General features: G+C 52.8%; 1 protein-coding gene across 8 annotated transcripts in view; it reads left to right on the top strand.

Annotated features, from left to right (window-relative positions):
• Positions 1-20,895, top strand: part of LOC105492238 (bromo adjacent homology domain containing 1) — a 28,566-nt gene extending 7,671 nt beyond the window's left edge. For 5 of the 8 annotated variants that reach the window (XM_011759313.3, XM_011759291.3, XM_011759309.3 and 2 more), the window contains 6 exons: positions 10,844-12,289; positions 14,316-14,698; positions 16,527-16,686; positions 17,145-17,221; positions 18,007-18,107; positions 18,615-20,895. In XM_011759313.3, coding sequence (XP_011757615.1) covers positions 10,858-12,289; positions 14,316-14,698; positions 16,527-16,686; positions 17,145-17,221; positions 18,007-18,107; positions 18,615-18,804 — 2,343 coding nt within the window. In that variant the 5' untranslated portion in view covers positions 10,844-10,857 and the 3' untranslated portion in view covers positions 18,805-20,895. The remainder of the gene's footprint in view (positions 1-10,843; positions 12,290-14,315; positions 14,699-16,526; positions 16,687-17,144; positions 17,222-18,006; positions 18,108-18,614) is intronic. The other 3 variants (XM_011759316.3, XM_011759273.3, XM_011759281.3) reach the window with 2 other exon arrangements.
• Positions 20,896-23,635: the final 2,740 nt, after the last annotated feature.

The raw sequence follows: 23,635 nt of genomic DNA, 5'->3' as shown, positions 1-23,635 counted from the left end.
AGCAAGACTCTGTCTCCAAAATAAATAAATAAATAAAAATAAAAATAAAAAGGATTGAATAACTGAGAGATGATCTCCAGAGAAATTGAAAGGACTTGAATTTATTTGGCCCAGATAGAGGTAGACAAGGGGCAGTTAATATGTCTTTGCATGTTAAGATGACAGTTTAGAGCGTGATGACCAGTTTTTAGTCTTCATTGCGGTTTGGACTGGAGGAAGGGAATTTCACCTGAGTCAAGAGATACGGATAGATGCCTGGTTGGGGGTTGCCTTTTTCTGGCTTTACTCTAAAATCAGGACAATGTATCCTTGAAGCTTTCTCATTTATTCATTTATTTATTTAGCCGTGACTTAACTTCTTAGCATCTCACCTTTTTCTAGGATATGAAATGTTTGTTTCGCCTGGGTGCAGTGACTCACGCCTGTAATCCCAGCAACTTTGGGAGGCCAGGACAGGTGGATCACGAGGTCAGAAGATTGAGACCATCCTGGCCAACATGGTGAAACCCCGTCTCTACTAAAAATACAAAAATTAGATGGGCATGGTGGTGTGTGCCTGTAGTCCCAGCTACTCAGGAGGCTGAGGCAGGAGAATCGCTTGAACCCAGGAGGTGGAGGTTGCAGTGAGCTAAGATTGTGCCACTGCACTTCAGCCTGGATGACAGAGCAAGACTCCATCTCAAAAAAAAAAAGTTTCTTTCAAAAAAAATTTTTTTTAATTATATTTATGTTTTAGCCCATACATACCATTTAATTGGAGTACATCTTTGGTTCCTCTGTGGTAGGAAAACTAATAATTAGCCAGTAATCAAAGCACAGAAAAATAAAACTGAATGTGCAAGTTATCTTGCATCTTGGTCTGTGATCCAGCAGCTGTCCTGCGATGCCCTAAGTAGAGGCAGCATGTCGCAGTGCAGGAAGTGTGGACCTTGGTGTAGACACTGGGATGGCTCGCCTCAATCCTGGGAGGATTTTAGCAACATTTTTTTTTTTAAGAACCAGCTTTGTCACCCAGTCTGGAGCGCAGTGGCGTGATCATGGTTCACTATAGCCTCCCCCTACCAGGCTCAAGCAATCCTCCCACCTCAGACTCCTGAGTAACTGGAACTACAGGCACGCACCACCGTGCCCGACTAATTTTTTATTTTTGTAGAGATAGGGTCTCGCTGTATTGCCCAGGCTGGTCTATTAGCTCTGGCCTCCCACAGCACTGGGATTATAGGTTACAGGTGTGAGCCACCACTTCCACCCAGCATCGGTGATCCACCCGCCTCGGCCTCCCAAAGTGCTGGGATTACAGGCGTGAGCACCGCACCCGGCCTTTTAACTCTTTGTAACTGTTTTTTTTCCTTGTTAGGATGAAATGGTAACAACTAGCTCATAAAACTGTTGTGAAGGTAAATGAGATAGTGAATGTAGTGTGCTTAGGACCTTCCCAGGAGCGTAGTGAGTGCTTGACAAACAATGACCATCCTTTTACAGTAGACACCTCTGCAGTGAATCAGAAATTTCCAACCCTGCACACTTAGGGCATCTGGGGACTGATAATGCTAACTTTAACTTTAGTTCTTTGCTCCTGATTTCACGTATCTGTGACATTCTTTGTCTTGATACAAGTGTCCGTAGTACTACAGTCACTTGCTTAATGGTTTAGGGGCAGCCAGTGGAATGCTTTCCTGAGGTAGCTGGGCAACTTGGGAGAGAGAAGAAAGAGGATAAGGCCAGGCATAGTGGCTCATGCCTGTAATCCCAGCACTTTGGGAGGCTGAGGTGGGAGGATCACTTGAGGCTAGGACTTTGAGACCAGCCTGGACAACATAGTGAGACCTTGTCTGTATAAAAATAAAAATAAATTTAAAAATTAGCCAGGCATGGTAGTGTGGGCCTGTAGTTCCAACTACTTGGGAGGCTGAGGTAGGAGGATTGTTTGAGCCCAGGGATTTGAGGCTACAGTGAGCTATAATTGTGCCACTGCACTACTACAGCCTGGGTGACAGCAAGACCCTGTATCAAAAAAAAAAAAAAAGAAAAAAGAAAATGAAAAAGGATGGTAATGAAGGAGGGTTGTGCCGTGAAAATACAAGAGATTTCCTATTGTGACCTTGTTGCACTGTGGATTAAATGGAAGATGCACAGTGGACTCCTGGGATGGAGGAGAGTTTTGAGGTCAGAGGGCTCTTGTCTTGGGCCTCAAGTGGTACTCTAAGTCTAGGATAAAGATGTTACACAGGGTGGGGCAGGTGGACAGCCAGATCTTTATTTCTTCTTCTTAAGCTCTCGTTAAGTCACGTGGGTGGGATTTACTGTTAAGAAAGGCAGAGCCTACCTGCCCCCATAGGGCTGGCATCCTATTGGAGGTGGCACTAGCCACTTAACTAGTTAGGTGAGTGATATTTGGGTAGGGTGCCCATAACTCTGATAGGATCTGCCTTGCGATTCTGCTGCTGCTAGTGGAATGTGGGGGAGGCCTGGTCTTGGATCTTGTTCCTCACAGCTGGTTCTTTCAGGAGGTTAGTGCTCTGCTGGGGAGGCTGGAGACAGCTCCATCTTGGCCTGGCTGGCTAGTTTCTGTTCAGGACTGGAGCTAGCACCTGTAGTCTTGGCAAGCCACTTTAGAAATCTGAGTTGTTGGTCCATGGAATATCCTGGTGGTTGAACCAACACACGTTCTTTGCCATTCCTGGGCAGGTGCTTGGAGAAGGCTGGTGAGCTGTTCATGTTTTTTGAAGAATGGTGCATCAGTAGCACAAGGTTTCCCCTGGTTCTCCTGAGGCCCATTGCTGTGCTTTGGGGTGCCCTGTCCCCTGTTTTATTCCTCCTACATTGTTAGCTGCTTGGAGCAAATGGGTCTTGCTGCAGGTGTAGGTTTGCCTCTGGCTGATCCTGGGCAGTGTGGCATCTAGATGGGAGGGTCTGAGGGAGCCTTAGCCCAGAGTTAAGGGGTGCCCCCCAACCCCTGCCTGGAGTCATCCTACGTGGAGCCAATAGGGGTGAGTCTGGGAAAAGTTGCATTTGTTTCCTGCTTTAAGACTTCAGCTTTCGGGCCGGGCACAGTGGCTCACACTTGTAATCCTAACACTTTGGGAAGCTGAAGCAGGCAGATCACTTGAGGTCAGGAGTTCGAGACCAGCCTGGCCAACATGGTGAAAACCTGTCTCTGCTAAAAATACAAAAATTAGCTGGCCGTGGTGGCGAGTGACTGTAATCCCAGCTACTCGGGAGGCTGAGGCAGGAGAATCACTTGAACCCAGGAGGCGGAGGTTACAGTGAGCTGAGATCGTGCCATTGCACTCCAGCCTGGGCAACAAGAGCATAAACTCCGTCTCAAAAAAAAAAAAAAAAGACTTTTTGTTTGTCACCCCTTCCTGCATCCAAACATTTATGAAATGAATTTCTCAGAGTGCTGCCCACTCCCTTCTGGGCTTTTGTTCCCACGGTACACGTGGCATAAAGTAGGCCCCTCAGTAAGTGTCTAAATGCCTGGCTCATATGTACCCTCTGAGAAGCTGCCTTGGGGGGACCCCTCAGCCAAGCTCTGAGCAGTCCATTATAGCCCTTGTCACACTATCTTGTCTTCCTACCAGCCCATGCTCCAACTCTTGAGTCTTTTGTGTTTTTTCCAGCACTTCGTCTGGTGCTTGTAGGGGAAAGAGAAAACAAATGAGCTTGTATTGAGAACCTACTGGATTCCAGGAACTCTGCTAGGCACTTCACACACATTCTTTTTTTTTTTTTTTTTTTGAGACAGAGTCTTGCTCTGTCGCCCAGGCTGGGGTGCAGTGGCCGGATCTCAGCTCACTGCAAGCTCCGCCTCCCGGGTTTAGACCATTCTCCTGCCTCAGCCTCCCGAGTAGCTGGGACTACAGGCGCCCGCCACCTCGCCCGGCTAGTTTTTTGTATTTTTTAGTAGAGACGGGGTTTCACCGTGTTAGCCAGGATGGTCTCGATCTCCTGACCTCGTGATCCGCCCGTCTCGGCCTCCCAAAGTGCTGGGATTACAGGCTTGAGCCACCGCGCCCGGCCACATTCTTATTTAACTTAATCCTCACAACAACCTTGCTGTCTAGACAAGGAAACCAAGGCTCAGAGTTCAAGCTGTTGACTAAGGCCACGTAGGATTAGCATTGGCATGAAGTGGCTTCCAGCCCCACATAGGTCTCCCTTCTGCTGTGGGGGGCCAGCAAATGTTGGCTGAATGGGCAAAGGTCACAAGAGGTGCTGTGTGCCTGAGAATGAGGGGCAGGCTTAGCTGGGCTAGCGCCTGTGGATGCCGGTCTACCTTATGCACACAGGAGTTGTGTACTGGAAAGAAGCTGGGGGAAGGCATGTTGCCTAAAGTAGGGACGTGTGCCTTTTAAGAAAGCGTCTAAAGACTAGTTTTTTATTGCATGTGATTACCTTCTAATTTGTCAGGTTAAAGTTCGTAAGGCAGAACACTGGTACGATTAAAACACAATGCTCTCTGCCCACTCTCCTCACTCGGGGATCTGTGTGTTGTATAGCAACTTCTAGATCTGAAAGGTATACTCTTGTTTCTCCTGACCTCAGCCCCTGCCACCAGACCCGAGGGCAGTGTAAAAACAAGCCTGTGTCCAGATGGGTCAGGCCAGTTCCTTTCAGCTGTACTTCATGCTCCCTGCCCAGGTGTTTTTAGGCTCCCAGTCTGGTTGCAGAATGAATTGAGTGCCCACAGCAAGTGAGGCTGAATGGGCACTGAGGAGGCAGGGCTAGTGGCTGAGGCCCCTGCTCTCTCTTTGAGGACAGTGCTCCTTGCAGCTTTGTGCTGTGGAGCTGAGACTTCTGCTCTGCATGGGTGCCTGCACCGAAGCCTCATTCAGGTGGCACAGACAGGCAGGACACACACCCTCTGACCTCACCTTGTGGGTCTAGCCCTGATGTTAGCATCTGAGGAACCTGGCCTTTCACTGTAGAGTTGAGTGTTTCTCAGAGGCACAGAGCTGCTGTTCAGGATCTGTTGGGATAGTTTCTGCCCCAGCCCTCTTGCTGAGTTGTAAACTGAACCCCCCACAGTTCACCCCACACTGGGCCCTGCAAGGGAAAAGGAGGAGTGTCATCATCATTATCTTTCCTTGGGGTGGGCACTTAGGGTGTATTTAGTGGAATAGTGGCAGAGCAAAGTTCAGGTGCAAGCTTGGGTTTTCAGATTTCTCACTGGGGTAGGTGGAATCTGTCCCAGGCTCCTGCTGTGGGGAATGGCCAGCCAGGGCCATCTGCCCTCCTCTGTCGGGTTGGAAGGATGGGGGAAGTTGGCCTGACTGCCTCTGCTTACCACCACTCTTAAGGAAGACTCTTTTTGGTATATCCATCTTAGATGAGGGATCTGGAGTTTGGAAAAGTTAAATACATTGCTCAGGAGGAACAGAGCATTTAAATCCAGGTCTGCCTGACTCAATGCTTTGGTTCTTTCTGCTTTACCAGCTCTTTTTTTTTTTTTTTTTTTTTGAGATGGAGTCTCGCTCTGTCGCCCAGGCTGGAGTGCAGTGGCTCAATCTCGGCTCACTGTGAGCTCTGCCTCCCGGGTTCATGCCATTCTCCTGCCTCAACCTCCCGAGTAGCTGGGACTACAGATGCCCGCCACCACGCCTGGCTAGTTTTTTTTTGTATTTTTAGTAGAGACGGGGTTTCACCGTGTTAGCCAGGATGGTCTTGATCTCCTGACCTCGTGATCCGCCCGCCTTGGCCTCCCAAAGTGCTGGGATTACAGGTGTGAGCCACCGCGCCCGGTTTACCAGCTCTTTAAGAGATTCAGTAGCTACTAGCTGTGTCTTTACCTGGCTTTACCATAAGAATTTCAGCAGCTTCACCTGTTCCTCCATAAAGTAACAGCAACTAAATTTAAGTGAAAAGGAGCCTGGTTTTGTGCCCTTTCCACTTTTCTTCCCTGATAGAAGATTCAAGAAATTCAGTGCTCATGACAAGTGTTTTATTCCTTTCACGGATGGGAGGGGTTATTCCAAGAGAGAATGCAGAGGAGGACAATGCTGAACTCAGCTCCAGTTGTGGTTTTAGCTGTAATTGGAAGGAGGTGGCTTCTAATGGGGCAGGGTCCTTCCCAGCCCTCACTCAGATGACCTGATTTGCCCTTATCTAAGACTCCCACGATTCCCTCCCTCTCATTAAAAATAAACCAGGCTGGGTTTGGGCACTGTGGGAGGCCAAGGTGGGAGGATTACCTGAGCCCAGGAGTTTGAGACTAGCCTGGACAACATAGTGAGGCCCTCTGCACCCCTCCCCCCCCCCGCAACCTGTCTCTACCAAATTACCTGGGCATGGTGGCACACACTTATAGTCTCAGTTACTCAGGAGGCTGAGGTGGAAAGATCACTTGAGTCTGGGAGTTCAAGGCTGCCATGAGCCATGATTGCACCACTGCACTCCAGCCTGAGCAACAAAGCAAGACCCTGTCTCAGACAACAACGAAAAAGAAAAACCAAAGAAGCCTGAAAAGCAAAATTTAAAGTGCAGTCCTGAAACCCTCAGGATGGTGTGCGGGGTGCAACCCAGAGCTGGGTAAGTAAGGGGAAAGCAGCAACCACAACTAAGGGCCACTTCCTGCCCCGGGCAGCCTCTGCTTGTGGGAGTGATCTGGGCTGTGACCTGCCCTTCCAGGCCCCCACCCTTGTTTCCCCAAAGCAGTACCAGCACCCCATGCTCCTCTGGGCCTCTGACTCTCCCTTGAACCTTCAGCCCAGCGCGAAGCACCTTGGTTGTGCTCTGCTCATGCTGGTGGGGTTGGTGTATGGTGCTGCTACAGCCTGAGGGCCAGAGCAGGGCATCTCTCTGTCACTTTCTGCTTCTGTGGAGGTGACTACTCCCACACCCTACTGTGACAGTTTAACTGGGCCTGACCTCCCCCTCAGTTTTGAAATCCTCATGCCCCTGAGGTGAAGGTGGCCTGTTTGCTGTCTTTAGAGTACACTTCTGAGGATTTGGGATTCAACCTGTGCTTCTCTGGGTCTTTGGTCTGTATGCCCACCAGCCAGCCACTGTCCTTCCTGGCAGCTGTATCAGAGCTGGGGACCATCAAACTGGTTTTCTCCAGTGAGAGTTTTCTTGACATCTTTTAGTGTCAAGAAAGTGCCCTGGGAATCCCTCCTAGAGACCTTCCCAAGGGGGCATGGACCACTCGTGTCTGGGAGGACACAGCTTCCCAGAGAGGAGGGGATAGTGCTGAGAGAACCCCAGCGTACCTTGTCCCCTAGTAGTGGTTGAAAGTTTCTGGGTGAGCTAGTGCATAAGTGGGAGGGGCAGCAGGAGGATTGGCAGGGCTAGGAGAGGGGAACCAAGCCTACTACTTTGCTGGGATCCCCTCTCCCCAACCAGCCCTGTAGCTGGGCCGTCCCTTGTGGGTTGGAGGGGCCCCTCCGCCCAGCCTCCACCCCAGGGAAAAAATTGCAGCCAAGCTTCTTGCTTCTTTGGCTTCAAAGCATGACTCACACACGCTCTCCCCAGATTGGAGTGCAGCGAGAGGCAGGCAGCAGAGACCCCAGCCTCTCCTTAGGATGCTGAGTGGCTGGACTTTGCACCACAGGAAAGCTAGGAGTTGTTTTGTGATGTGCTTTTGATGGCTTTGGGTGTTTTTAGCGAGTGACAGAGGATTTGGCAGATTTTAGGGAGGCTAGCAGGAGGCTGTTCTGCTCGATTTGGAAATGTGACTCGCACCCTGTGATTCAGAGGCTTCCCAGGATCGTCAGCACCCTACCCCCCAGGGGAGCAGTGGATGTCCCTGAGGGACTGGAAAGCTGAATGAGAGGTTAAAGAGCAACATTAGTCCACAGGGAACAGATTCTCAAAGGCTCTGGGCTCAGACTCCTGAAAGTGGAAGCTGTGTAGTCAAGGCACTGACTTCTTTCCCACCTCTCTGTGCTTGGGACCTCTGTGTGTTGAGAGGGGAAGACTGAGTGGGGACAACCATCCCAAGATTGACGACCATCTGCCCATGCAGCCAGTCTCCCAGCAAACTGGAGGTCAGGGGTGGCCAGTCATCCCCCTGCTAAGAACGCTTCCACTAGTCAGGCCTGACAGCACCTCCCTGTGCTGTCTTTCCCAACTGCCTTCTCCTCACTTTGTACTTCGTGTCCTTTTCCTCAAAGACCACAAGCCCAGGTGATCTCCACTTTGGCTCCCAGCCGTTCCTAGGCCCAGCCCCTCTGGTAACTTGGGGCCTGTTGAGGGGCTTTGGCCCCTGCTCAGATGCATCGTCTGTTCACTCATCCATCATCTCCAGGCCTCTTGGGAGTTGGAGAGGGCTGGACCTGGGCTTCCTAGGAAATACTGACGTGCTTCTGCTGCTTCTCATTGCTTGCTCCTCCACCTCCAGTACAGGGGTGCCTGGATATGAGAGAAGGGGCTGTGGGTTATAAGCAACAGGATGCTTTATTTTATTTTATTTTTTTTGAAACAGAGTCTCGCTCTGTCGCCCAGGCTGGAGTGCAGTGGTACGATCTTGGCTCACTGCAACCTCCACCTCCAGGGTTCAAGTGATTCTTCTACCTCAGCCTCCCAAGTAGCTGGGACTACAGGCTCGTGCCACCATGCCCAACTAAATTTTTTTTTGTATTTTTAGTAGAGACGGGGTTTCACCATATTAGCCAGGATGGTCTTGATCTCCTGACGTCGTGATCCACCCGCCTGGACCTCCCAAAGTGTGGGGATTACGGGCGTGAGCCACCACACCCGGCATTGCCAGGAAGCCTGCTGAGCAGACAGGGACGGGTGGTCACCTTGATTACAAGCAGGGAAGAGACTTATGGAACCTAGCAGATGCCTGGGATTTTTTAGGAGCTCTCCGTCTGTGCTTCAGGAATGAATGGATTTGCCTTCTGTGACTCTGTCTTGCCCGGGGTCTGGTCTCTGAGCAGTGGCAAGTCCCCGCACGTGGCCAGAGCAAAGCCTGGCATGCTGCCTCTCCTTTCCAGTTTTCCGTGTCCTTTCTCAGGGGTGAGGGTTGCCCACGCCACACTCAGCCTGGTTTTCTGAGAACTCTTTCTCAACTAATGCAGCATGTCTCTGGAGTGGAGGTGTCCAGTGACCCCACCCACTGGCCCAAGGCCATGGGAGCTAACGGGAAGATTCAGGAATGCCTGGGAGCCCTCAGGCTTGGGACTTTCAGGGTTAAATCCTGGCCCAGCAGGGACTGCTCTCAGTTCCTCTGTAGAATGAGTGTGAACAACAATAGCAGTGGGGAAATTAAGCTGAAAAGCCTGGGCCTGCTGGGTGGGGATGGGTTGCAGGGGTGCCTGGTGAGGGACAGAACTTGTCTGGCACCTTACTTGCCAGCCCGTGTGCTTTGGGTTGAGTGGTAGGAAGTGAACAGCTCTGCAGTCTCTGACCACCGCCCCCTGCAGTTCTTCATTGCCTTGGCTCTGCCAGCTTCCAGTGCACAGCCAGCTCTGGCCTCTCACTCAGAACTGGGGCTCAGGCTGCCGCAGGTGTATGTTGGAGTGTTTTGCCAAGCAAAGTTAGGGGATGATGCCTGGTCATATGCATTTCCTGTCAGGGGCTTTGGGCTCCCTGAGACTCTTCCCCACCTCCTTGCATCCTGCCCCTGCCTACAAAGAGGGAGAACTGAGCACAACTAGCAAGGCAGCGCGTTTGTCTCCTGTGTTAGTGCTTCTCTTTGATACTTTCTTTTCCCAACTCTTTGTGGCCGGCAGGGGTTTAAAGCGGTTTGGCAGATCTAGTGTGCAGCCCTTGGGTTTTCTCTATCCCCAGGAATATGCTGATCCCGGCCATACTGTTACCCTTGCCCTAGGTACTGGCACCCTTTGGGCTGCTCTTGCCTGGAATTTGAACCGAAGTTCAAATGAAACTTCTCCACCATGGGCCCCTCAAAGCTGAGACCTCTCCACCATGGGCCCCTCAAAGCCAGGCCTTCACCCTTGATAGAGCTTTTCCAGCCAGACCCAGGTTGTGGCGGTCTTGCTTTATGTGCCAGGGGAGGAGTCCTCAGAGACTGACTTTGCCTTCTTCATGGCCCAGCAGGCAGGTTCCCCATCTCAACTCTTCACTATCTGTCTTCTTATCCTCCTGTGGCCAACCTCAGAAGCCCTGTGTTTGGGGAGGGGGTTGTTAATGCCTTGGTTATACTTTTGAAAGAATAGATGGACTCCTGGCCAAGCGCAGCAGCTCACGTCTGTAATCCCAGCACTTTGGGAGGCTGAGGCGGGCATATCACGAGGTCAGGAGATCGAGACCATCCTGACTAATATGGTGAAACCCCCTCTCTACTAAAAATACAAAAAAATATTAGCCAGGCATGGTGGCGGGCGCCTGTAGTTCCAGCTACTTGGGAGGCTGAGGCAGGAGAATGGCATGAACCTGGGAGGTGGAGCTTGCAGTGAGCTGAGATCTCGCCACTGCACTCCAGCGAGACTCCGTCTCTCAAATAATAATAATAAAAATAATAAAGAATAGATGGACTCCTACCACTCAAGCCCCCATCTTGGGAGGCTCTGTCTTCAGAGCCTCCTCCTATCCAGTGATGAGTATCTAGTGAGAGAAGGACGGAAAGAAAACAAAGAGCTTTGCCACCAGCTCCTCCTATCCCCTGTCCCTGGGGTCTGCATTGCTCCCTAGGCTTTTCAGGGGCTTAGTTCAGAGATAACCCTAGGCTAAAAGGAAAGAGGGGGAACCAGTCCTTGCACAGCTGCTGGTAGCCTGATTCCACTGCACCTTCACACTCTGGAAGGGGAGTCCTGGGAAAACCCATACTGGAGGCCAGGGTCACTGCACCTGGGGCTGGGTAGGCTGCAGTGGGAGAGAAAGCAGGCAGGGGCAGGCCAGAGAGGGCTTCTCTCATTGCCCACCTTCTGTCCTGCAGGTTGGAAGTACTCCATGACACACACTCGGAGAAAGTCTCTTCCCATGCTGAGTTCGGGCCCCAGTGGCCGCCGAGAGCCCCTGCAGATGGAAGACAGCAACATGGAGCAGGGGGCTGAGGGTGTGGACCCAGGCATGCCTGAGAGCCCAGGTCACCTCACAGGGCGCCGCAAGAACTACCCACTTCGTAAGCGCCCATTGGTTCCTGAGAAGCCCAAGGCCTGCAAAGTGCTGCTGACTCGCCTGGAGAATGTGGCCGGTCCCCGGAGTGCAGATGAGGCTGATGAGCTACCGCCTGACCTGCCCAAGCCCCCCAGCCCAGCCCCATCCAGTGAGGACCCTGGCCTTGCCCAGCCCCGCAAGCGGCGCCTGGCCTCCCTCAATGCCGAAGCTCTCAACAACCTGCTGCTGGAGCGAGAGGACACCGGCAGCCTGGCCGGCACCCGCCGCAGCCGAGCGGGGGATCCCCGCCGCAGCCGGGACCGTGATCGCGCTACTGGGGGCTGGTCCTCCTCCAAGAAGCGGCCCCGGCTGGGGGACCTTGGAGGAGGAAGTCGGGACCTGTCTCCAGAGCCAGCACCAGATGAAGGTCCCCGCCGAGATGGAGACCCAGCTCCCAAGAGACTGGCTAGCCTGAACGCAGCTGCTTTCCTAAAGCTGAGCCAGGAGCGGGAGCTACCCCTGCGTCTGCCTCGTGCCCACGCAGAAGTAGATGGGCGCTCCACTGAGCCCCCAGCACCCAAGGCCCCGAGGCCAAAGTGGCCCAAGGTCAATGGCAAGAACTATCCCAAGGCTTGGCAGGGGGCCAGCTCTGGGGAGGCTGCAGGCCCACCCGGCTGGCAAGGCTGCCCTGATGAGTCATGGCCATCTACAACTCCTCGCGGACCATCCATCCAGCCATCTCATCAGCCCCTGAGCAAGGCTCTGGAGAGCCCTTTGGGGCTGCGCCCTCACCTACCCCTGCTGATGGGTGGACAGGCGGCTCTGAAGCCAGAGCCTGGGCGCCCAGGCGAGGAGTCACCCGCCCCTAAGCAGGAACTGCATCAGCCCTCGTTCCCCACACCTCAGCTGTCTCCGCTGCCGATGCCTGGCAACCCCGCCGACTATAGTGGCCTATGTGTTGGGCCCGAGCTCACTGCACTAGGCAGCTTCTACCTGTACTGTGGCCAAGAGGGGCTGCAGTGTGGGGGCTACTCGCCCTGCCCCATGCTCCCTGAGGGCAAGCTATCCCCAGTGGCTGCACCTCAAGAAGAGGGGCTCCTCTTAGCCCCGAGCTCAGTGCCCTCAGGCACCCCTTTTCAGCACCCTCCCTGGGGCTCCTCTCGCTACTGCTCTAGTGAGGACACTGGAGTGAATGGCTACAGCATCTGCGGAGTGTTGCCCCTGTCTGTCACCCGCGCTGGCACTACCTGTGGCGGCTGCCCATACAAAATGCCTTTTGCAGCAGGTGAGGCTTCCTGGGTCCGGGATATACTGAGGAGTCTCAGAGACACAGCATCCCAGGAGGTTGGGCTGTTGATCTGAGCAGGGGTCTCCCTTGGGGTCTGGCTGCTAACTGGAAGGTAGGGACTTTCAGAAGCGAGAACTCCCGTAGTCTGTGCCCCAAGCAGAGGAGCATTCCCAAGAACAGGGCCCCATGTATAGTTGTGGACAGCCTTGCTCTTCCCAGGCTGCCTGTGGAGATTCTTGACCTGGCAGTTAGGTAGCATTGCAGTGGTACAGGCCACAGGAAGGCCTCTCTTCTCTCCTCATCCTGGGATACTTCTTCTTAGACTCTGAATAGCAGGTTAGTTATTGGAATTAGGACTTTTACCAAACTGTTCTAATGGCCTGGCCCTTCTGCCCTCCTCGAGGAAAGCTAGAATTCCTTACTTTCTAGAAACCAGTACTCTCTGCATGCAGGTGAAGTTCAGTATTCATGGGAAGAGTGGTAGGTACCAGGCTCAGTAGGTGGTACCTACTGCACAGGGCAGCTTTTCCCTGGCTATACAGGCCTTGAAAAAGAAGTGCCCAGACTGAGCATCACTTTGCTGGGTGTGGATAGAGAGGGTACACCGTGAGAACAGACAAACAGAGTTCCCTGACGTGGATGGAACGCAATCAGGGCCCACAGCTTTGGTGTCTGCCTGCCTGACAAGACCCAGACACCTGCCCATGCTCCGGCTGTTGAGACACTCCCAGAATCATTTCTCTTCCCTAAACTGGCAGAGGTATCCTCACCTGCCTCTCCAGGCTCCCTGCCTGCCTCCTGGGTGGAAATGAGACGTCCTGGCCAGCAGGTCTGGCCTGCTGCTGGGGAGGTGAGGGCTGAACCTTCCAGATCTCCCTTCCCCCCACATCCTTCCTTGTAGGGGTCTATAAAACAACTTTATAGACTGGTTATTTCAGGTTGTGGCTTGAGTTAGAGTTCTTGTGACATGAGAACAGGCTGCTGCTGAGGGTTTTCCTTCTTTTTTTGTGCCATTCCCCAAGTCTAGACCCTCATCCTCTCCCCCTAATAATGAGGACACCAGTACCAGGCACTGTTCTAAGTGCTTTACATATGGGAGGCTGCTTGCCACGTAATTGAGCACAGACTCTGGAGCCAGACTGCCTGGAGTGGAATGTTCTCCCCCACTTCCCTAGCCATGTGACTATGGGACAAGTCAGTAGCTGCTCTGTGTCTCAGTTTTCTTAACTATAAAATGGGGGTAATGATACCTACCGCGTAGGGGTTTTGTAAGGATGAAATGAGTTAATGTGTTCATAAAAAAACCAGTCAGTTACCAAATGTATGTGATATTTGTAACTACTATTTATATTGCTCTGAGGGTTAGGTGACTTGCCTGAAGTCACATGGCTAGTAAGTGGCAGAACCCAGGCTGTCTGATTCCAGAACCCCTATTCTCAAGCATTATGAAAGCCTTAGAAAATTAATATCAGGGCCAGGCGCAGTGGCTCATGCCTGTAATCCTAGCACTTCGGGAGACTGAGGCGGGCAGATTGCCTGAGCTCAGTAGGTTGAGACCAGCCTGTCTAACGTGGTGAAACCTTATCTCTACTCAACGTACCAAAAAATTAGCTGGGTGTGATGGGGGGCACCTGTAGTCCCAGCTACTCAGGAGGCTGAGGCAGGAGAAATACATGAACCCGGGAGGCGGAGGTTGCAGTGAGCCAAGATAGAGCCACTGCACTCCAGCCTGGGCAACAGAGCGAGACTGTCTCAAAAAAAAAAAAAAAAAAAAAAAAAATGTTAAAAAGGATGTTCCAACCACCTCTCTTTCAGACTGAAAGGGGAGATGACCAATCTCCAAGATCAGGAAACACCCCTGTCCCCTTAGAGAGTCACTCTGACAGTCCACCATAAAAAGGCCTCTGATCCCATTGGCCACCTCATTGGCCTTTGGTTGCACACTTAGAATTAAGACAGGAGCAGGCTCTGAAACAGATGGGTGATGGGGGTCCTGTCCTGACCCATTCTCTCCCTTTCCTAGAAGGCTGCAGATCCCTGAGCCAGTTGGAATTTCCTCTCCCAGAAGCTGGCCACCCAGCCTCACCCGCCCACCCACTCCTGGGATGCCCTGTACCCAGTGTACCACCTGCAGCAGAGCCCGTCCCCCATCTTCAGACACCCACTTCGGAGCCTCAGACAGTAGCCCGTGCGTGCCCTCAGAGCGCCAAACCGCCCAGTGGTTCTAAGTCAGGTCTGCGCACGGGCTCCAGCTGCAGGCACACTGCAAGGAGCAAGGCAGCCCGCAGGCCCAGTCACCCCAAGCAGCCACGTGTCCAGCGCCCACGCCCTCGCCGCCGCCGTCGCCGCCGCACTAATGGCTGGGTACCTGTTGGGGCTGCCTGTGAGAAGGCCGTGTATGTCTTGGTAAGTGCCAGCTCTTAGCTGATGACAAGAGGGAGGGAGGCAGTGGGGACACAGGACTTGCAGTGAGGTAGGTGCTAGGAGCACCTGGTTCTAGCTACTCTGAGAGGTGACAGGGGACTCCAGTTTACTTGTACCCCAGGAATCAGTCATGCTGGCCCACCCAGCTTGCTTCCCTAGCCCCCTACTGATCCTGTACCAGACACCCCAGGGAGGTCAGGAGACACACAGTCATAGCTGGTGGCTGCCATCTCTGTGAGTGTCTTCCCCTCCCCTCCCTGCTCACTCTGTCCCTTTTACCCTGGATTGTAAAATGGAGGACTGTCAATGGAGAACTTTTCTGGATAAGTATATAGAGGAAGTTGGAATGCGCAGAGAAAATTAGTGATACAGAGAACATCTGGGATGATGAAAAGAGGCCAGGTGCAGTGGCTCACATCTTTAATCCCAGTACTTTGGGTGATGGAGGTGGTAAGATCACATGAGGCCAGAAGTTCGAGACAAGCCTGAGCAATATAGACCTCATCTCTACAAAGTAAAAACATTAGCTGCACAGTGCTGTGCACCGGGAGGCTGAAGTGGGAGGATTGCTTAGGTCCAGGAGTTCAAGGCTGCAGTGAGCTGATTGCACCACTGCACTCCAGCCTGGATGACAGAGTGAGACCCTGGCTCTTAAAAGTAATTAATTGGCCGGGTGCGGTGGCTCACACCTGTAATCCCAGTACTTCGGGATGCCGAGGCAGGCGGATCACGAGGTCAGGAGATCGAGACCATCCTGGCAAACATGTGAAACCCCGTCTCTACTAAAAATACAAAAAATTAGCCAGTTACTCGGGAGGCTGAGGCAGGAGAATGGCGTGAACCCGGGAGGCGGAGCTTGCAGTGAGCTGAGATCCAGCCACTGCACTCCAGCCTGGGTGACAGAGCAAGATTCCACCTCAAAAAAGAAAAAGTAATTAATTAAAAAGAATGTCAACTAAAATTTATTGAGGCTGGGCAAGGTGGCTCATGCGTATAATCCCAGAGCTTTCAGAGGCTGATGCTGGAGGATTGTTTGAGCTCAGGAGTTCAAGACCAACCTGGGCAACAGAGCAAGATCCTGTCTGTACAGAAAAAAAATTTTTTTAATTAGCCAGGCATGGTGGCATGCATCTGTAGTCCCAGCTACTTGAGAGGCTGAGGCAGGAGGATCGCTTGAGTCCAGGAGGTTGAGGCTGCAGTGAACTATGATTGCACCACTGCATTCCAGCCTGGGTAACAGAGTGAGACCCTGTCTCTAAAAATAAATAAATAAATAAATAAAATTTATTGAGCACCTCTTAGATGCCAGAACTGAGCTAAGCACTTTGTAAGTATTATTCCCTTTAATCCTTGCCACTATCCTATGCGATATATATCCCATCTTCCTATAATTAATCCCATTTTACAGATGTGGAAGCTGAGGCTTAGCAACACTTGAAATAATTTGTCAAAGGCTGTGCCCCTTATAACAGTGGTTTAAGAGTTCAGACCGAGACTTGTTCCATTAGGAAGCATGAGCACTTACCCAGCACTGGGGGGCTTGGAGTGAGAGTCAGCTGTCAAGGGTGTGGTGGTCAGACCTCAGCCCCAGAAGCATCAGGCCACTTTTCCACCCTTGTTCCCATTTCCCGTCCTTTCTCCAACCATGAGAATGCCCCAGCCCCATCTAAACAAGCATAGTGGTTTGATAAAACCAAGGTAGTGGTTTGACTACCGTGAGGAAAGGATGGAGAGGATGTCATTTCCTCCCTCTGTCCTTACTCTGAGTGTGGCCCTGCAAGCATATTTGTGTCATTGGTTTGTTGCCTAGGATGAGCCGGAACCAGCCATCCGAAAGAGCTACCAGGCGGTAGAGCGGCATGGGGAGACAATCCGAGTCCGGGACACTGTCCTCCTCAAGTCAGGCCCACGAAAGACCTCCACACCTTATGTGGCCAAGATCTCTGCCCTCTGGGAGAACCCCGAGTCAGGTACCTCTCCCTCTGGCTGGGGACCCAAGGGGCAGCTGTCTTCAGCAGAACTGTAGGCCCCAGATTGGCCCCTGCCTGGAGTTTGACCTGGCATGAGTCTCCCCATGTTCCTGGCACAGAGTCTGCCTTCCACTCGGCTGGGGTCTGTCTGCTGCCGAGGGCTGTGGGTGACCTTGTGGCTTGGGTTGGATCAGCTCATTAACCTTTCCAGCCAGCAGAGCCTGGGCACCTGTCCCCCCACCTCACCTGTCAGTGCCTTCTCCCCCTTCTCCCTCCATGCCTAACAGCATTCCAGGCCTCTGAATGCTTGGCCTGGGGCAGGGGACATGGGTTGCCGGAGCCTGCAGGATTGGGCCAGGCATTGAGGTTGGATGAACCTCCAGGGCAACCAGCCAGCCTCTCTGCCTGAGTAACACAAGTTGCCAGTTCAAGCTATAACCACTGTGTTGTCCCCCCAGGAGAGCTGATGATGAGCCTCCTGTGGTATTACAGACCTGAGCACTTACAGGGAGGCCGCAGTCCCAGCATGCACGAGGTGAGCTGCCCGGCAGATGGGTCAGGGAGGGCAGGAGAGACAGGGGGAAAGGTTATGGCACTAAGACGTGGTAGGGGGAGGGCAACCATGGGCTGTAGTCAAATCCCTCGCTTGTCACTTTGGACTCCAGAGAACCTGGGAAAGGACCCAGGATTTATTCTCTTTTCCCAGCACTGCCCCAATTCATGTTTCAAAGGGAATAATAACCTTTGTCTTAAAAAGGGGAACAGAAAGGGAACCCTTGAGGTAGCAGGTGCTAGTGAGAGCAAATGGATGTGTTCTCCTGGCAACAGGAAAGGTGAGGTGGAGCTGCATACCTGGTCACTTTTGGTATTGTCTATAGTATGGGAGGGAGGGGAGAAGAGACTCGTTCTAACACCCCATAGGCTCCACCAAGCCGTGTGCTGAAAGAGGTGACTGCCACCTGTGTGTGCCCTGGGCTCACCTTTTATTTCACTTTCCCTTGCAGGGACTTTTCATCTAACTAGAAAGATGAACATTTCCCCTCTCCTACGCTAGGCAGAGCTGGGGGTTGGGAGGTCAGTGAGTCAGGAGCTGGAGCAGATACCTGGCTATTCTGGAGAAGGAGGGCACCTAGAAGGGACTCAGGAGGAATGCCTGGAGGCAGTAGGTGAGGCATACTTAGACTGAATTTCCAGGGAAGCTTCCTGGCTTGCTGGAGTCATCGCAGGTCAGCAGGCCAGCAGAGGGGTTAATGTACACCTTGCTCCTGGAATGAGGTGCTTTCCAGCCCTGGTAACAACCTCCACCTGTCTCCCTTTGAGCCCTTGCAGAATGAAGTCTTTGCATCGCGACATCAGGACCAGAACAGTGTGGCCTGCATTGAGGAGAAGTGCTATGTGCTGACTTTTGCCGAGTACTGCAGGTGGGTGGTTCCCTGCACCCTCTGGCTGGCCTCTTCCCTCAGGCTCCCCAGGCATATTTAGGGGCTGCTTGGAATTCCCCGAGAGGATCTCATTCTGCTCTCTACCTGATCTTACTCCCTGAGCCTAATCTCCCAGAACTTACTTCCTTAATTGCCTGCCTCTACCATCTGATTCTTTTTTGGAAGAAAGAAAAATTGTTGCCACACTGAGGTAGAATGGTTGGAGCAGAGTTGGGGGGTAACATTACTGCTCTTGGAAAAAATTTTGGCGAATTGGTAGGCGAATGGAGGGAGGCCCTGGCAGGTGTGGTTCTCCAGTGACAGAGAAGATAGCCTGGTGGTTGGCAGAGCAGACGTCACCCCTGGGATGGGTGGAGACAGCACCACCCCTTGGGGAGCTAGGATAGCCTAGCTGTCAGGGTAGAGTAGGGTAGGGTAGGGTAGGGAAGGAATTGGTCTTCTGCAAAAGTGACTGTAGTAAAGATAGTGAATGGTATCTCTCTGCAGGTTCTGTGCCATGGCCAAGCGCCGAGGCGAAGGCCTTCCCAGCCGAAAGACAGCACTGGTTCCCCCCTCTGCAGACTACTCCACCCCACCCCACCGCACAGTGCCAGAGGACACGGACCCTGAGCTGGTGTTCCTTTGCCGCCATGTCTATGACTTCCGCCACGGGCGCATCCTTAAGAACCCCCAGTAGCCTCCTCATGCCTATGCTGGGGCTACCTGTGGGCAAGTGGGGCTCGGGGTAGGGGGCACTGCTTGAAGCACAGCACTTGGTTAGGGGGCCACAGAGGCCTAAGTTTGCTGGCCTGTGGTTTTCTTGGGTGGGGGGAGGGCAGGGGCCCCCGTGGGTTCTGGGCCCCAGGGGAGGGAGCTGGGGAGGCCAGGGTATAAGAAAAGCATCAGAGCTCTCAGCTTGGCCCAAGGTACCTTCTGTGGTTCCCCTGGGTGGAGATTTCCGAAGAAGTAGTCTTCTCTGAGGCTGGGCCAAGCCTGAGGGGCATGGGGCCCTAGGAGGGTGGGGGTGGCAAGGAGGGGCAAGGTCCTTCAGGAACCAGACTCAACAGGCCCTTCTGTAGCCTCCTCCGGGCCCTCAAAGGGGGAGTGGGAGCCAGCTTTACCTCACCCACTGTGACCCGCCGCTTCCCCTTCAGCCTGGGACCAGGCTTTCCTAGATCCCAGCACAGCTCTGAGCTTGTTCCTTTGAGGCATGGAGAGCCAGAGTCTGGCTTCCAGAGCATTGACTTCCTCTTCCTAGACTTGAGGCCTTTGTCTGGCTTTCCTCCTTTGCCCTGCAGTAGCAACTGGTGCTGGGACAAGTTGACCCACCCTTCACAGTCATGGGTGTGGCCCACTTGAGGGAGTCTCCTGTCCACCTCCCAGAGAGGGCCACCCAGCAGGTCTGGCTTCCCAGAAAGTTAGCTGATGATTGTGGGGTTTGGTATGTCTGGGAGGGAAGATGGGTGCTGGGAGAGGGTTGGGGGCAGGGGGCAAGGAAAATTGCTACCTGATTTGTTGGAGATTTTTCCTCTTGCCTTACACATGGAGGTTCCAGTAAACCTCTTGCAGAACTTCACACATGATTTTTCAAGCCACACCCACCTGAAATCAAACCAAAGGAGTGCTGTGGCTCCCCTTGCCCTGCCACCTTTTCCCTAGTCTTTTGTAGATTGCACTAATTTACATCCCAGCGAGAATCAACACTGTATCAGTCCACAGACCTGCTGAGCTGCAGCCACTTACTCTAGGAGCTAAGGACCTGCATTTTCAGTTTGTTCCTGTTGCCCAGAGGCCCTGTTCTCACCTCATGCTGCTCCCCAGAGTAGACTAAGAGGCTCAGTCCCCTGTTGTCCTTGTGGAGACTAGGCCTTGTCCCTGGCCCTGAGACTCTGTGAGGCGGCTGGAGCAGCCTGGCTATTTCCTATTTGTACCAAAGAGGAGCATGGTGGGAGAGGGAGTGGAGTGCAGTGTGGCTTGGGCGTGGCGCTGGGAACCTGCTAGCTGAGCACTTCCACAAGGGCATACTCCCAGGGGCAGGGGCCAGGGCTGAGAACTGCAGCCCTGGGTCTTCCCTTAGGGAGGAGGGGCAGACGAACCCAGCAGGCTGAGGAGGTGGCACTGGGTGAGGACAGTTGGGCAGGGGCTGCAGAGGGAGGTAGAAATGAACCCTGAGGGCTCCCCCGACATGCCCTGCCCTGTCCCTTAGTAGATGAGTTGCTCCTGATTGGTCATTGGGTTTGGGTGAGGCCTGGAGGCTTCAGAGGTGAATTTATGCTTGGGAAGCCTGATCCCAAACCTGAAGGGAAGGGACTTGGGTCTCCTTGTATTGAATAAGCTGTTTGGAGGAAGGTGTCCGTCTGGGAGGATGGGGCAGTAAATGAGGTTGGCAGAGTGGCAGTGGGGGCTCTGCAGAGCCAGGCTTGGAGCCTGCTCATTCTGAGCCCTTGCTGCCAAGGAGCCCAGCCTCACCTAGCAGGAAAGGAGATCATAGCCCTCCTCCCAGGAGGTAGGGTCTGCTGCCCTGAACTTAAATGCTTTTGAAATCTCTTAGATGTGGAAATATTTTTTCGAACCTGAAAATGCAGCTGGTAGAATTTCAATGGAAGCATAATCCATGTAAAATATATTTTAGTTGATATTTTGTAAAATGCACTTTTTGTGTGTGTTGATCCTGGTTTCCCAGATCTGTATTTCAGTGTTTACAAGGGAGGAAGGACCTTTCCTCACCTCCCTTTTGACAGAGATTAGAAGTACTTCTTTAAGAAAAAAATAAATTTGAGAAATTGTATTGATTTAGAAAAGGATCATTTCCTGTGTGTCCTTTTGTCTTTTGATGTGTGGGTGTGGAAAGACTCACTATTCTTATTTCAGAGGTCCCTCTTTAACCCCTGTGGCATGGGTGCTCACTGAGGCCAATGAGCAAAGAGGGCAGGGAAGCAGGGGGAAAAGAGAGTGAGGGGAGGAGACAGAGGGACTGGGAACTTGGAGGTGACTTCTTGATTTCATGGTGGCCACAGCTGCCTGCTTAGGTCTGTGCAAAATACTTCGGTTGCCAGCCCTCACCTGGCCAGTGACTTCGAAATTGGTCCCCAAGTAGGTACATGGTAAAGATACCTTCTCTCACGAAGTGGCTCCTGCCTGTAATCCCAGTGCTTTGGGAGGCAGAGGCGGGAGGGTTACTTGAGCCTAGGAGTTTAAGACCAGCCTAGGCAACATAGACCATGTCTCTCCAAAAATTTTAAAATTAGCCAGGCCTGTCAGTGCATGCCTGTAGTCTCAGTCGGGAGGCAAAGGTAGGAGGATTGCTTGAGCCCAAGAGCCCGAGGCTGCAGTGAGCCGTGATCACACCACTGCAGCCTAGGTGACAGAGTGAGATACTGTCTCGGAAAAAAAAAAAAAATCCCTCCTCATCACCTTGGGGAACTGGCCAGCACTGTACTGGGGCCTCGGTGTCTTGCAGCTGGTGCTGCTTGCTTGCTGAGGAAATAAAGGCCACATCATGGGGCCAAAGGTTTGTGGCCAGCTGACCCCTGCTTCAGCCCAGCCCTGGTCCCAGTCTGGAAGCCTCAGTGTTGACCATGTTCCAGGTGGGGCAGCTCTAAGGCCATAGAGGTTCCTGGGAGCCACGGCACACAGCACACCCCGCACCCTCTTCTGCGTTTTGCTAAGGCATGGTGCATGTGGGCAGGAACATTTCTTCAGAAGTTATTGGTGGCACAGACACCACCATGCATTTTTCTAGTTCTGCCTTCAGTGTGTTATCCACAAGACTCCCTTGAGGTGAGTGGTAGCCTGTCCTCATCTTACAGACAAAGTGGTATGGAGATAAGTTCCAGGCTCAAGGACTCTCACTGCCTCACCCTGACTGCTAACACGGAAAACTACCCTCTAACGTTAAAGAAGGGAGCACATGTAGCCACATTATCAAAAAATTTTAAAGGTCTAAGGTCTTTTTTTCCTCTCCTGGTTTAAAAGACATACTTACTGGAAAATATGATTTTAATAGAAAATCCTATCACCAGAAATGTATACTTTTAGAACTATTGGAAGCAAGGAGCAGCGTAGTCAAGGCAAAACCTTCACATAAACTTCTGATGCAGCAAATGGACAGGTGGTAGCCTGCAGATGCACCGGGGCAATCGGATGTGGAGAGATGGAAGGCTGCAAGGCTTTGCCATTCCTTCCCCTGGCTCATCCTGTGTGCTTTCCTATTGCTGGGATTGGGGGGCCATCAGTGAGCCCTCTGGTGTCACCTCATCCCTCAAGTCCCCTCATTCTTCTGAATTCATCTGATCACTGGTAGCTCCATTCTCCCAGTAGTATCTTCTGTTTTCCATCACCTGCTCTGTACAGTCTGCCCTCAAGTCAGCTGCTTCCTCCCTTCTAGCCATTCTGTGATATGCCCCATTAATCTCTCAAGGGCCACGATTAGGAATTTAGATTTTAGAATCAGAACCACCCATATTGAGTTTCATCTTCCCTGAGCCTCTCTTCAGCTATACAAAGGGAATGCCCACACTAGCTCCCTGCCAGGGTGGCTATAACAACTAAAGGAGATAATGAATACAAAACACTTAGCGGCCACTGTCCGAAGTACACTTGGGCTCTAATCGTATTGCTCTGCTGCTTCAGAGCCTTGCTGACTCTCCATAGGCAGCAAGAATGTAGCTGGATGAAGTCAGGCTACTGAGCCGGGTTCCCAGTGGGAAATGGTGGTTGCTGACATCCAAAGCACTTGGGGTCTGCTGTCTGCCCAAGTGACCAGCCTGGTGCCATGGAGCACACATTTAGCTCCCGACAAGGAGACTGCGTGTTGTTTCCCAGCTGTTCTGTGCCCTCAGCTCCTCACCCTTCCAAATGTATGTTGGCCACACCAGCAGCTGACAGACCAACACATCAGCCCCTCCCCAGAGTGCCCAGTTATCCCACTGCCTCATGCCTGGTGAGAAAGTAGAGGAGGGGAGATGCCATTTCCAGACATTTCAGCATTACCCAGTGGACAAGCACTGTAGTCAGTCCCCAGGTATTGCTAAACACAAGGGTCACCATGGAGACACTGGTCAATGTCTGACAGTCCTGCTTTTTCCTGGAGTGGCCACGACCTGCGGGACGGAGGGAGTTAAGGGTGGCAAGGGGGAGCACACCGAGCACTCTGCTTCCAGCTGGAAAGACCAGCCTCCGGCATGTCTGGACTCAGAGAGAGCGCTGCGGGCCTCCCAGCCTCCAGACCGGTTGCTGGAGGAAGGGCTAGGGCAGGCCTGAGTTTGTGGTGGATCCCCCTGGTCCGGCTCCCTATAGACACACGCTGCACGAGAGCGGCCTCGAGTCTTTCTTGCCTTCGAAGTCTCAGCAGCTTTTGTCCCCAAGCCCAGAGGACAGGGGTGGCCCTGACTCAGGCGCCCTCTTCCGGGTAGGGGTCCGCGTGCGCCCTCCCCAACCCGCGCCCCGCAGGGGCGCCCGCCCCTCTCCCCGCCCCCGGCGTGGGCCCGCCCCCGCGCCTGTGTCACTGCGAGGCCGCGGGTGGAGAG

This window comes from Macaca nemestrina, chromosome 7 (genome assembly GCF_043159975.1).
Source record: "Macaca nemestrina isolate mMacNem1 chromosome 7, mMacNem.hap1, whole genome shotgun sequence".
In the NCBI taxonomy this organism is placed as follows: Eukaryota; Metazoa; Chordata; class Mammalia; order Primates; family Cercopithecidae; genus Macaca; species Macaca nemestrina.
This window is presented reverse-complemented; position numbering and strand designations above follow the sequence as displayed.